At 47.0% G+C, this 14094-nt stretch overlaps 1 protein-coding gene across 2 annotated transcripts in view; it reads right to left on the reverse strand.

The window, feature by feature from the left end:
* ADAM12 (ADAM metallopeptidase domain 12) overlaps positions 1-14094 on the reverse strand; it is a 340207-nt gene that overhangs the window by 72294 nt on the left and 253819 nt on the right. For both annotated transcript variants that reach the window (XM_029932773.1, XM_029932774.1), the window contains exons 10-11: positions 11854-11938; positions 7082-7230 (exon numbers count right to left, since the gene is read on the reverse strand). In XM_029932773.1, the coding sequence (XP_029788633.1) occupies positions 7082-7230; positions 11854-11938 (234 nt within the window). The remainder of the gene's footprint in view (positions 1-7081; positions 7231-11853; positions 11939-14094) is intronic.

A 14094-nucleotide genomic window follows, 5' to 3' on the forward strand; every position in this document is an offset into this window, starting at 1 on the left:
GAGCTGCAGACAAACGCCTGTATTTCACAGTGAGCAATATCTAATTACACAGAGAGCAGCAAGAGCATTCTCCATGGTGACGCGCCCTCTGGAACTCTTTTCAAGAATCACTCCTGCCGGTTCATTTCCCTCTTATGATAATGTCGGGATGCAGCCAACGAAATTACTCTGGCTGCGTAATTAAACTGGTTCTGAGCTGAGAGTTTTAACGTTACTGGGGTTCCTCACTTTGCACCTGTTCCATCTTTGTCCTCTCCTTGAATACCGATTTCCGTGTGCCCCCTACACTTTGAAGAATGAAGTGAAGCCTTTCTCGAACTTTTCATTGAGAAAACAATAATCACCTTTAAATAAAGAGATAATATGGGGAAATGATTTCCCACAATCCCCTTCTTACAAATTCCCCTTCTGATAAGTGTATTTCATCATCTCAGGTCCTCAGGGTTCAAAGGAGGCCTGGGTTTTAATGACATGGATTCTGTACTATTCTTCCAGAAAGCAAGTTGGATAAAGAGCAGAGACTTCCCAAAGACATCAGATTTCTATCAGTTCCCACCACATCCCCAATTCTGGGGAATCTCTCACTGAGAAGTCATTTTAGTTCCTTGAAACACATTTTCAGAGAGACGTCCCCTCACACAGAAGTCTGGTTTTCCAGCAATGTGAGCTAGGAATCCCTGGCGGGAGTCCGCCTGACCTCATCCAGTTCTTTAGGGTTCAGAGTGGATCATACCCCAGAATCTCTTCCCTGCTCACCATCCCTTCCAACTTTTTTTAAGAATGTTTATTTATTTTTGAGAAAGAGAGACAGAGAGACAGAGACAGAGACAGAGAATGAATGGGGGAGGCGCAGAGAGAGACACACAGACAGAATCTGAAGCAGGCTCCATGCTCTGAGCTGTCAGCGCAAAGCCTGATGTGGGCCTTGAACTCATGAACCATGAGATCATGACCTGAGCCGAAGTCAGATGCTCAACCGACTGAACCACCCAGGAGCCCCGGTCCTTTCTAACTTTTGCTCCTAGTTCACAATGAATTATTATTGTTGGTGATGGCTTTCTGAAAGTGTGAAATGGTATTATGGTTATATTTAGAAATGCCTCCTTATTTTGTACAGGCATACACTTCTAGAAGAGGTGCTATGAAACCCAGGACCTTATAAATAGATCAGTGCGGGGGTTCCTGGGTGGCTCAGTCGGTTAAGCATCTGACTTCGGCTCAGGTCATGATCTCATGGTTCGTGGGTTTGAGCCCCGCGTCAGGCTCTGTGCTGACAGCTCAGAGCCTGGAGCCTGTCTTCAGATTTGGTGTCTCCCTCTCTCTCTGACCCTCCCCTGCTCACACTGTGTCTCTCTCTGTCTTAAAAATAAATAAACATAAAAAAATTTAATAAATAGATCAATGCAGTGAGTCTCAGTGCACCAAAAGTGTCCCCATCAGAGTCCTGAGGTTCTGTTATGTAATCAGTAGTTTGCTTGCCTGTCATGAGTTCTTAGAAGTCAAGGTTCCCGCCTTCGGCTCTGTGCTCCTACTCTGCCCCCTAGGCCCTGGCGCTTAGGCACAGGAAATACTAGTTGAGTAAATGAGTGCTTTCACTAGGTTTGGTTGCCTAACCCCATTTCCTTGCTGGGGGCTTGTCTTGAGTCAGAATCACAAGGGAAGGTTGAACCTGGGTGGAGGCCAGCCAGATGTGGTCCACGTCCAGACAGCTGTGCAGTGAGCAGGTGTGCAATGAATGTTTCCTGAATCAAACTGAATGGAATTGAAGGCGCCAACTATACAGACTTTTCAGGACGTAGAATGGCAATGATCTGGGCTTAAACATGGTTACTTGATCCAGTTGTGGATGTTATTCCTGAACGTCCAACCTCAGCGTAAATTATTGACACCACTGGAGAGCAAGGGTCACCCCGTCTGGGTTTCTTAGCCTACATTCTCCTGGGAGCTCAACACACTGCTCTCCACTCTCTGCGGGCAGCCAGAGAGCACGTCCTTTGCTTCGGAGCCCTTTGCCAGCCTCAACTAACGAAAACCCGAAGAGCCCCAAACCTGATCTTAGCATCAGCGTGAAAACTCTGTAGTACTTCCTTTAGATACACACAAAGGAGTGTGAAAGGGCTCTTCTGTGGCTCTTTGAAGCTGAGTCCTTAAAGGATGCTTACGGTCAGGAAAAGCGAAGTGAAATCCTGAAGAGAACAATGTTTTCTTCATCAAGTGTGCAAACCCAGACGGGGGAGAGTGTGGGGTGTGTGTGACACACGTCTGGGGCGCTGATGCAGGGCCCCTCTCACTGGATCCCCAATGTCTATTAATTACATGAAAGTAAACTAAAATTTATATCCTATCACTTTACTTATGCTTTACAAGAAGCATACCCTGCCTTTTTAAAAATAGACACCACCCCTTAATTTGGCAAGCGATAGTAGCTTGAATGCTAGTGCTCTTAAAAGCGGGGTGCCTGGGTGTCTCAGTCAGTTGAGCGTCTGATTTTGGTTTGGTTCATGATTTCCTAGTTCGTGGGATTGTGTCCCATATCAAGCCTGTGCTGACAACACAGATCCTGCTTGGGATTCTCTCTACTACTCTCTCTGCCTTTCCCCTGCTCGCTCGCTCTCTCTCTCTCTCTCTCGCTCTCTCTCTCTCAAAATAAATAAATAACCTGAAAAAACAGTGAAGAAATCTTAAAGGTAACTCAGATCATATTTTTCCTTTGCCTAAAACCCTCCAATGACTTCTCACTGCCCTGGAGAAAAAACTACATTCCTGTGGTGGACTGGGCGTTGCTCGCTTGGCCCCCCCTCCACCCCCATCCTCTCCGGCAGCACCGGTTCCCCGTGTCCCCAGGCCCCACCTCCAACTGGATCCAACCCGATAAGTCCCTGGTCCTGGGTCAGCAAAGCCACGGCCCCGCCACCCAATTGCATGTGACCTCCCCCAGCCCTGTGGGCTCTCCACCCTTCTCTTAACTGTCACCTCCAGGGGAGCTTTGCCCCAGGCCCCCAGTAAAAGTGGGGCTCCCAGCCCACGTGTTTCCTTTCCACCCTCTGCCTTTGTGTCCTTCAAAGCACTCCTTCTAACCTGCGATTTGTAATTTACTGTTTTTCAAGTCTGTCTTCCCCAAGAGGGCGGAAGCCCCCCGAGGCAAGAAGGGCGTCTGCCCCGCTCAGGCCGTCACCCTGACCTCCACGCAGCAGAGTGTGTGACCCTTTGCAGGAGCCGGGTTGGTAAGTGCCCCGGATTCAGCTGTACTCCCACCACAAGAGGCTCTCTTACCCCAACTCTTTTTAACAGAAAACTTCCCGCAGAAAATAAAGGACACTCTGAGAGTAATTTTTGAATGCCTGGTTTTTTGTTTTTTTTTTTTTTTTTGGTCCACACTGGAAATGACATTTACAATGATGTTAAATAATCTTTTCCCAGAGTGTTCAAACTCTTCCCGTTTTTCTTACTCCCGTAAGTGTGGCATGCTTCTCCTCAAACCCTTTCAGACCAAATGCTCCAAGAGGCTCATTAACGGATGGACTCAACTGAGTTTAAACTCCCACACGAATCCCCAGAGACTACTGCCAAAGAGTCATTTCCAAGGCAGGCCTTCCTGTTAACTATCCAAAGACATAAAACACATGCTCACGCGCACGCCCAGCCTTGCAGTAATTAATGGTACAACCTGTAAGGAAACCCCCTCCAACCACGTCTGTAAGATGAAGTCCAAGTCCTAACGCCCCACTGTAGCAGGACTGCCACTAGGGAGTTTCCCCCGGGGCTTTGGGTCCCATTCGTCAATGACGCAGTTGGTGAATGTTTCGGAGTTGGGCTCTGGAATGCCTTCATCAAGAATAGACACGGTATATTAAGGGCTGCACTTTTCCCCTGGAAACCATTTGAGACACTCGGTTCTCTGTGATACAGGAAGACCTGAATATCATTACAGTAGCCACTGATCCATCTCTTTTTGAGGCTCACCTTCGGGGCTAAGACTCAAATGACATTTTTTACCGTGTGCTGCCCGTGCCTGCGCCAGTGATGCGGAGGACGTCGGAGGAGGGCTGATATTGGCACGTGCGCGGGTTGACAACGAGCCGTTCTCGGAGAACCCATGGGCGCCGTGTCCCTGAGGGACCGGCCTGAGGCACTGCAAGGGCGTTCCTGCAGCGAGGCACAGGGGTTCTAGAAGGCGCCCTCAGCGTCTGGATGGTTCCAATGCCCCCTGTGCTGACCAGTAATAGTCCTCCTGCTGCCGTGTATTTGTGGGGTGATGTACAATTTACAAATTGTTTACAATTTCGTTTAATCCACTCTGCTGCCCTCGAGGGGCCCCTGTGAGGTAAGGCAATGACCACGCTGAGATAATACTGCAGATTAAAAGCAGCCTGGACGTTCTCTGACGGGTGATGGATGGCCGAGGGTTCCCTGGGCGGCTTGACTTCCCCCGCACCGTGGACGCTTGTGATTAATTCACCCACTTGCTTTAGGAAGTTTCTTTCCATCTGAGAAAATTAAAAACACCACTCTCTGGACAGGAATGTGGGATCATAAATGAGAACCAAATAGAAGAGATTTATGCAAAAGCACCAGCTCAGCAAAAGAGAAACTTTAGAAATTGCTAATAAATCAAGTAAATGCTATTAGCAAACCCCTGGTAAAGGAGATGGGGGGGGGGGGCTTTGAAATGATTTGCTGGGCTCTTAACAATATCATTTCTACCTAAGAATTTCAAGTATCTCCAGGGTCGTTTGGCTCATATCCTTAAACACTGCCATGAAGACTTTCTCATTTGAAGGGCTCTGCACAAAATTATAGGGAGTATCAGAAAGTAGGTCTTGCTAATGTGCTTCTGGAATCATAATTTTTAGAGCAGTAGGGGCTCCCTCCTCTGTGCGTTCCCTATGACCATAGGCCCAGGGGTCAAAAATATTTCTTTACTATCCAAACAAGGAAGTGGATGGATGGGTGGAGGTATGGAAGAAATGATGGAAAGATGGAGAGATGGATGGATGAATGGAATAAATAGTAAGTAGATGGACAGATGGATGAGTGGATTGAGTGAATATGGATGGATGGATACATGGATAGATGGAAGGAAGGAAGAAAGGAAAAAGACCAGTTCACTCATTTCCTGATGAAGAATGGAAAGACAGCAGGGTTACACATCTGCCCGTACTACCCAAAACAACTGGTATCAGAACATGGGCACCGGGTCTCTTCAATCTTAGTCTAGTGTGCTCAGTCTAGATTTTCCTCTCTTCCTTCCATTTGCCCATTTTATCAAGAGTTGTGAAACATACGCAATATTAGTCATTGGGAACCACTTTTGGGGGGATATAGGCTAATGTGTTGGTGCCTATTTGATAATCAGGAAAATAAAGCAAATAGTGGGTTTTCCGGAGCCACCTTGAGTTCATCAAGAATGAAGAAGCATGAAGACCACTCAGCTGTATGTTGGTTTCCTACCAACCTCCTTGTCTGAGATTCTCACGGCGTGCTGGCCAGTGGTCCTGGGCTCCGTCTGACCCGTATACCACTGGAAAAACAAGATACCTGCAGGCCCCTGGCCCAACCTCACGGCCTAAGAAGGAAGTCTTTGCCCCAAGCGCCCAACAAATAGTTACCTTGCCTCTGCCTGAACCGTTTACATGACAAGGCGCCTACGCACTTTCTCAGAGCAGCCTGGGTCCCTCTCGGGGAGTTCCCTTGTTAGTGTCTAGGGTTGTGCAGTATTTCACTTCCGGTTGGTGTTGGCCTAGGATACTATCACTTTGGGCTCAGGTTCCTGGCTTCTGTATCACAGACTCAGAGCTAGTTCCTCTACAAGGTCTTGGTGACTCCCCTGAATCATGCTGAAGGCAGAACCGGAGGCAAAAAAGATGCATTCCCGAAGGCTCTGTGCTAATGGGGGTGAAGAGAAGCAGTGACTTGCCAGTTAGGTAACACAGAGCCGCCTCACGAACAGCTCTCAGCAGGGACACTGTGCAGTGCTGCCCAGTCTTTGTGTGGAGGGTGACATGAAGCCCCAGCAGCCCTCTGAGGAGCCGCCCAAAGCTACTGCTTACCAAAGCATAACTGCATTTTTTAACAATCCGTCCCTCTCCTGGGGTCTTTCTGCCTCTGGCAGGTGCCCCCCTGTCGCGCCAGGCTTGCCTCCCTGCTAGCGGGTCTTCAGAGAAGCAGTCTTTGGGCTGTAAGTCCAGATGGGCTTCTCACAGCAGTGCTGCGTTCAGCAAGCTCAGAGAGAGGGCCTCGCTGGGGAAGGGCCATGAAGATGAGTGTTGGGAAGGTCTCATTCAGACATAAAAAAAGAAAATGGTAGCAAGTACACATTCTCCTTCCCTAATGACGATCTCCCCACATCAGCACGGCACTCTGGTTTGGGATGGGCCTGGGGGGCGCCACGGTCCAATCAGAAACTGCACTCAATCACCCCACCTGATTCCACCTCATCTGAATGGTCCCTTAGTTGAAACGATCTTTTTTCCTGGCTGAACTGAGTCTAGAGTTTCAGAAAGGCGAAAGGCGTTCCACGAGGAAGAACAGTGTAATTTACTGAAATGGAGAAGTCATTTCACTGAAACCTCTCAGATCCGATAAGGTGATGTATCAGAGGTGGGGATGCTGTAACCCGAGCTAGTGTTGCATTTCAGATATGCCATTGGGCCACCCCCAAGGGAAGAAACACTCCCCAACCAGCACCGTCTGAAGCATGTGTGACCCACCTAACCTTGACCCCTGTGGCCAGTGAGTTTTCCAGGCCCTAGGATGGCTGGAGCATTGGGCTCAAATAGAAGACATGCACTCAGATTGCACGATAATGTACCAATTTCTAAACAGAGACAGTGGCTACCCCTCCCCCTGCCACTTCTCAGGGAAGAGGTCAGTCCTCCTGCCATGTAACATTGCAATCTGGCTGCCTATGACCTTCTCAGAGGAGTGCAGTCCACTCTTGCTACTTAGGAAGGGATTTCTTTCTGGAAGTTTCCATGGAGGCTCTCCCCAGAAAACCAGGGAGGTTTTTGCTCAGCAGTTTCCCAAAATGCAATTCAACATCAGGCGCAGCTCTACAGGGAGCAGAAATGTCGGTACTTGCCCGGTTGACGGGGTCATGATACAGCCTCCTTTGTCGGCAGCCACACTGCAGCCGCAGCCTCTCTCCAGCGTGTCGTGGTTCATCCCGAAATTGTGGCCCAGTTCATGTGCCAGGGTCACAGCTGCGCCCAGGGGGCTGTCTGAGTGGTCCTCAAAGCAAACACAAGAACACAATGTATAGTTCACATCTCCTTGGCCTTTCCCCAGCCCCGTCCGCTTCCCTCCCCTACCATTGGCCACTTGACCAAATTTTGTCAATACTTCACGAATCCAGTCCCCTATAAGGAGCCCCATTATCTAGTTCAAACTTAAAAAAAACATCTGACCTATCTTATTAAACCAGTTTGGGGTCCCTTCTGCAGCGGAATGCATACGTCATGAATACCTTTAGGATTTCTTGTGTCTTTTCATGAAATACTCAAGGTGATCATCTCCATTCTGTTCTGTGCAGTCTCTTATAAAACACCTTCCTTTTTTTTTTTTTTGTTTATCCATTTTTAGAGAGAGAGTGAGCATGTAAACGTGTGGGGCTGGGGGAGGGGCAGAGAAGAGGGAGAGAGAAAATCCCACACAGGCTCTGCACTGTCCACACAGGGTCTAACCTGGGGCTCGATCCCACTGACTGTGAGTTTATGACCCAAGATGAGATCAAGAGTTGGATGCTTAACCGAGTGAACTGCCCAGGTGCCACAGAACACCTTTCCGTTGGATGGAGCAAAAAGTTGTCCCACCCCATAGGGAGAAGCAGCTCATTCCTTTTGGTAATAAAAATACCATTTTATCCTTGATTGAGAGGAGGCTGAGAAAGTTGATAGGGGAAGCATCCTTAGTGACATTTTATAAGTTTTTAAAATTTTTTTAGTGTTTATTTTTGAGAGAGACAGAGAAAGAGGGAGGGAGGGAGGGGGAGAGAGAGAGAGAGAGAGAGAGAGAGAGAGAGAGAGAGAGAGAGAGAGAACGAACATGGGAGCACAAGCAGGGAAGGGGCAGAGAGAAAGAGGGAGATACAGAATCCAAAGCAGATTTCAGGCTCTGAGCTGTCAGCCCAGAGCCTGACATGGGGCTCAACTCATAAACTGTGAGATCATGACCTGAGCCGAAGTCGGCCCCTTAACCTTAACCAACGGAGCCACCCAGGTGCCCCTAGACTTCGTGATATCCTAAACCAGACCTGAGCAGGTTCTACTGAGCACGCCCTCCTGTCTGCCTGGTAGAGAAGGACACTTGAGGGGCGCCTGGGTGGCTCAGCCGGTTAAGCATGTGACTCTTGGTTTCAGCTCAGGTCATGAGCTCACAGTTTCGTGAGTTTGAGCCCTGCGCCTGGCTCTGGGCTGGCTACGCAGAGCCTGGTTGGGATTCCTTCTCTCTCCCTCTCTCTCTGCCCCTCCCCTGCTGATGCGGTGTCTCTCTCAAAATAAATTAACATAAAAAATTTTTAAAAAAAGGACACTTGGAAAATTCACAATAATTCACGAAAAAAGCTAACCACATTGAGTAATCTGTTTGAGGATTCACCGAATTAAGATTGTAATCCGGTTATGCCTCACTCTTGCGACCCCTTGCAGATTTGGGGGATTTCTAGAAGCACCTTACTCTCTGACTGTCGCTTCTGGGGATTCATTCGACCCTTTAGTGGGTTTTGGAAGGTGGTCTCTCAATCCGGCATGCATTGCAGGGTCACCCGTAACTTAACGAAGCATGTGGTTGGCTTAGCTAAATAGAAATTGGAAATTACTGTTACTTACAGTATCATTACTAAATCATTCACCACTAATCATTAAAATATTGTTCCTTAAATTTAACACGCGAAAACTGTCGATTACTAAATGTGATTTGCAGAAATCGGGACCCATCAGGGGTGTTTCTGAAAAAGGCTGCACACCCCGGAAAATGAAGGTCCCTTAATCAAACACTGCTTTGTGCTACCCGGGAAAGAGCTAAGGGGTTTCCAGGAAACTTCCAGGAAACACGGACACCGTGCTTCGGAGAAAGCATCATTCGGGACACAGATAACCTTCGTGGGGCCTCCTGTAGAGGCGTGCTCCTCAAAGACTCTACGGGTTCCTACTCCTAGCTGGAGCTGCCCCTTGAGGCCCTGAGTCTAAGAAGAGAGCAGCACATCAAGGAACCAGGTCATTCTTAGAATGGCTGGAATTCCTAGTAAATTACATTGTTTGGGTTGTACAGTTTCCTGTTGCAGGAAGGTTCACAAGTATGTCTCAGGAAATCAACTCTCAAGAACAACACAGGTTGGCAAAGAGAATGTCGTCAACCTAGGGAGGTGGAGGGCCAAATTCACCGTGCTCTGGCCCAAAATTCAAGGAGCTCATCCTTTGCAAATGGTTCTTTGATTCTTTTATATCACCGACTAGCTCGTGTTTGTTTTTAATTGCCGAATTGTTTTACGCTCTCAAGGATAGGTGGTTATGAACAGAATTGTCTCTCGGGAGACCCTGATGAACAGTTTACATTTGTCGTAAGAAAAAAAGAACCTACTTGTTTCAAAATTAATTATTTTTTAAAAATATTAAAAATTTTTTGTGTTTATTTATTCATTTTGAAAGAGGGACAGAGTGAGCAAAATAGGGGCAGAGCGGGAGAGAGAATCCCAAGCAGGCTCTGCACTGTCAGCACAGAGCCGGATGTGGGGCTCGATCCCATGAACCGGGAGAACATGACCTGAGCCAAATCCAGAGTCAGAAGCTTCCCTGACTGAACCACCCAGGCGCCCCACTACTTCTTCCCCAAACCTAGACTGTCTTCCTTCAGACAGATACAGTGGCCTGGCTTTAAGTTACTAAAGTAATGATTTGCTCTAGCTTAAAAAAATAGAGAAATTATAGCAGAGCTCATCTTTTCAATTTGACTGGGCTTCCTGCTTCTTGGGTGCCTGATTTCCTCCCTCTTAGATCTGTGAGTGCTTGAAGGGGGCGTGGTCACATGGAACACCCATGAACTTCATTTCAGAGACGTAATAGGGGAGTGTTGGTCTAGGAGTTTTAGGTCTGGCCAAGACACTGATCTCACTTATCTCAGGAATTCTGTAGAATTAAAGGGGCTGTGGCCCTCTGTCCTGCTTGATGCGTCCCTCCTACGCGGAGCAGACGCAGGGTGTGTCTAAGGCTGATGTGAACTGCTGCCACGTTGGTCAGACATATTTCTTGTTGATGAACGTTGGTCTTGACCTGATTACCACTGCAGTCCACATATTTGCCCGTATTTGCCACATTCATTTTCATCCATTAAAAAATATAGGCTTTTTCTGTATGCTTTTAAAAGAGGAATCTTGATCAAGTGCTTGTAGGGAAACAGAATAAGGGCTACAGACCGAAGAAAGCCACTTAATACGACCAGAATGGTTATAAAAGTGTTTAAACGCCCCAAACGGCCGAGTCTGCTATGCTTAGAAGGAATTCGGTTTCAGCTCTAAAAAATACTTACGCCCATTTTAAGTGGCAAAGTCGGTAGCAACTGACCATGGAAACATGAAACAGAAAATAATTCCCTCTTAAAATTTTATAGGCTCCTCTGTAAAAATATAGTCGGATCTGACTTGAAATTAACCTGGCACCGACAAAAAGCTATCTTTCCAGTGACTTCCATGGTGGAGAGCCCATTCGGGGCTTGTAGGTTCAAAGAAAACCAGAGGGGAGCTCGTGCAGGCCAGAAACCCAGAGAGACTGTGCTCCCGCCGGACGGCCTCTCTGGCTGGCGTGTTCAGTGCATGTTTATATGAATTACCAACACTTATCAGGGGACGGGACATCATTTGTTCTGTAGGTTCGCTAAGAAGATTAGGTCGGCAGGACGTGGAAGGAAAATACTAGTCAGCAGAACGCTACTCCTTTTGCCCCTTCATACAACGGAGTATTCAGAAATGCTCTGCTTGGGGGAAAACGGGGAGGAAGCCATGCGTTCTTAGAAGGGCAAGGCTCTGTTTGCTCCGTGGGGATGTCAGAGCGGCCTCCGAGAACATGCCCTGGCTGAGTGCTGCTGCCAAGGGGACACTGTGTCTTCAGAACGGGGACAGCACAGCATGAGGGAAATCTTTAATTACGGGACGGAGGGGGACAGGAGTCCCCTGCTGGGTAGCATGTCAAAGCTCCTTCCCTCTTACAGGCCCAAGAAAAAAGCCCCAAATACCTTTCATGTTTTGTTCCCTTTTATAAATGTACAGAGCCCATCTGACAGAAATATCCTTAGAAAGCAATAAACCTAGGTGTTTGCCTTCCAAGATTAATGTTATTATAAAGACACATTGGACACTGGCTACGAGGTAGATGAAGCATTTGTAGTGGTAAATAGTTAAAAACCTCAGGCTTTTGGCTGTTGGGCCTTGGAGGCAGAACCGTCAGACAACCCTTCTGGCCGTAAGGTTTTGTGAGACCACAGTCCATCTAAGAAACTGAGTGAGGAGAGCCACCCTGTGCCCTGGCTCATCCCAATGCCAAGAGGAAGCCTGGATTGAAATGCTTGGACCGAGACCCCAGTTGAAACTCTTTCTGCATAAAAGGGACAGATGGGCTACCACTGAGTTATTTTTACACACTCCCTTCACTTGTGTGTGATTTGGTGTTTTTAAATAAATAGTCCCTAAAATATTACGGGAGATGCAAGGCCATCAACAGAGCAAGAGAAAAGGTAGAATTACATCCAAAAAGCATTGAAGAAAACGGCCTAATTTTCCCAGGGCTGATAAAAGCAGGGCTGTCCCGAGAAATCCAGGGGAATGGCCGGGGCGTCGCCAGCAGCTCCGTGGGGCCCCTGACTTACCATGACGATGCCCCCGGACTGCTCCGCTGTGCACATGCTCATGATGGGCGCCATGCCGATGGTGGTCCCTTGGAAATGTACCCCACTAGGAAACAAACAAACACAAGTTTCTCAGATTAATACAGAGCGAAGTCATTTCCTAACACTTGGAATTCTGGTGGACATTCCTGCATTCCAGTAAGAGCAAGGACAGGTGCCACAATAAAAAGAGCCACCGGCTGGGGTGTCAGCAGGTGATTTGTAGCCTTAGTTCCCTTAAAACTTACATTGCATCGCAGTCTTGTAACCCTTTCAGATTTCTGTTTGCGAGACTTGGCCAGCAACAGGCTAGGATCTTTGTACTTACAAGTCGCCACCTGCCTATTCCCCATGGACTGGAAGGAGCTGCTCCTGTTTTGTTTTGTTTTTAATGTTTATTTATTTATTTTTGAAAGAGAGAGAGAGAGAGCAGGAAGAATCAGAGAGAGAGAGAGAGAACCAAGCAGGCTCTGCACGGTCAGCACAGAGACCAACGCAGGGCTCGAACCCACAAACCGTGAGATCACGACCTGAATTGAAACCAAGAGTCAAGACGCTTAACCAACCAAGCCATCCAGGTGCCCCAGGAACTACTCCTTTTAAATAACGTCTGTGGCTGCAGCACTGAGGCCAGTCACAGAGCATCACCGGTAACTAAATGAAATGCATGTGGCAGTTCACTAGACTTTGTGTTGCAGCTGAAATTTGCTTTCCTGGGTAACATCACAATTAGGCCAGAGACCCAGACCCTTTAAAGTGGGTTGCTAACGTAGCTGGCAAAAGTGAGGTTGGCAGAGAAATGATTGCTCCTCTGGAGTCGATGTAGAATGAGCACCCACACAGCCTTAGTACCCCCGGGAGGAAGTTTCCGGGAGGCGATATCATGGCTCAGGTATAGACTTCCCCTCCGTGGATTCTTAACTTGATCAGTGAGTCCAACGACATCACGGCTCGTTCAATGCAAGTGCTGTTAATTCGACCCTCATGCATTAAAACTTAACCATTATTTGTATTTGTTGGGGACGCCTGGCGGCTCAGTCAGTTAAGTGTCCAACTTCAGGTCAGGTCATAATCTTGCGGTTTGTGGGTTTGAGCCCTGCGATGGGCTCTGTGCCGACAGCTCAGAGCCTGGAACCTGCTTAGGATTCTGTGTCTCCCTCTCTCTCTGCCTGTCCCCTGCTCACATTCTGTCTGACTCTCTCTCAAAAAAAATAAACATTAAAAAATAAAAACAACACTTTGTATTTGTGGAATCTTCTTTAAGGGAATCTCTTTTCAAATCTCCTTTAAATGACTTACTTGTTATCTTGGCCACGTGCACACGTAGAGTATACACATACAGTTTGAAAAGTTAGTTATTTTGACAGTGTTCAACTGGACAAAAGGGAGTAAGTATATATAAAACCTCATCTGTGTATATATTCATGTATCCATCTGTCCATCCATCCGTCCGTCCATCCCTCCATCCATCTACCCATCCTATCACACGCATATGTACAGTAGTTGGGGTTACAGGTTTTATATTTACAACTATGTAGACCGTTTTAACAGATACCATTATATATGTATATAAATAATAAGGTTATATAAGAGGCTAATTTATTTCCAGATGTTCAAGTTGGACAGACTCCATCTGGGAAAAAAATCAAAACAATATACTCTGACTCAAAATATCTAAAATGTACTTTTAGTAGCTCAGGATTAATCAATGCATAAAATATGAGGCAACCACAAATATCCAAGGTGGGGGAAAAAAAAAACAAACAACCCTGGGAAATTGGCCAAAGTAAATTACCAGGAATGCCAACAGCCTCGGTTTATATGTACGCATGTTCTACAGTGAGGATGGGGTAAGAATGAGTTTTAGCTTTCTACAAATTTTTAAGGAACTAGATACGATTTGCCTAAGAAGAGGATCTCTGACCCTGAAGCTTTCAGTTTAGTGAAATGAGCTACATGAGAACCGTAAGGATAACAGAATAGGCTGTTCAAGGGTCTTAATAAAAAGTCTGTCACTTTGGGAAAAATCTACTCCTTACTAACTCAGTTTATGATTAGAGGTTTTTTTCCGTTAAATATAAAGGTGTCTGAATACGTTCTCAATATATTATGTTACATTAGAGCTGTGTTTTCCCTCATTTTATTATCTTGATGACACTTAGCGCTCTCTGCAATTTCCTTGTTCACTGTCGCCTTCTCCCAGCAGACTGGGGACTCCTGAGA

Source organism: Suricata suricatta, chromosome 2, assembly GCF_006229205.1.
Source record: "Suricata suricatta isolate VVHF042 chromosome 2, meerkat_22Aug2017_6uvM2_HiC, whole genome shotgun sequence".
In the NCBI taxonomy this organism is placed as follows: domain Eukaryota; kingdom Metazoa; phylum Chordata; class Mammalia; order Carnivora; family Herpestidae; genus Suricata; species Suricata suricatta.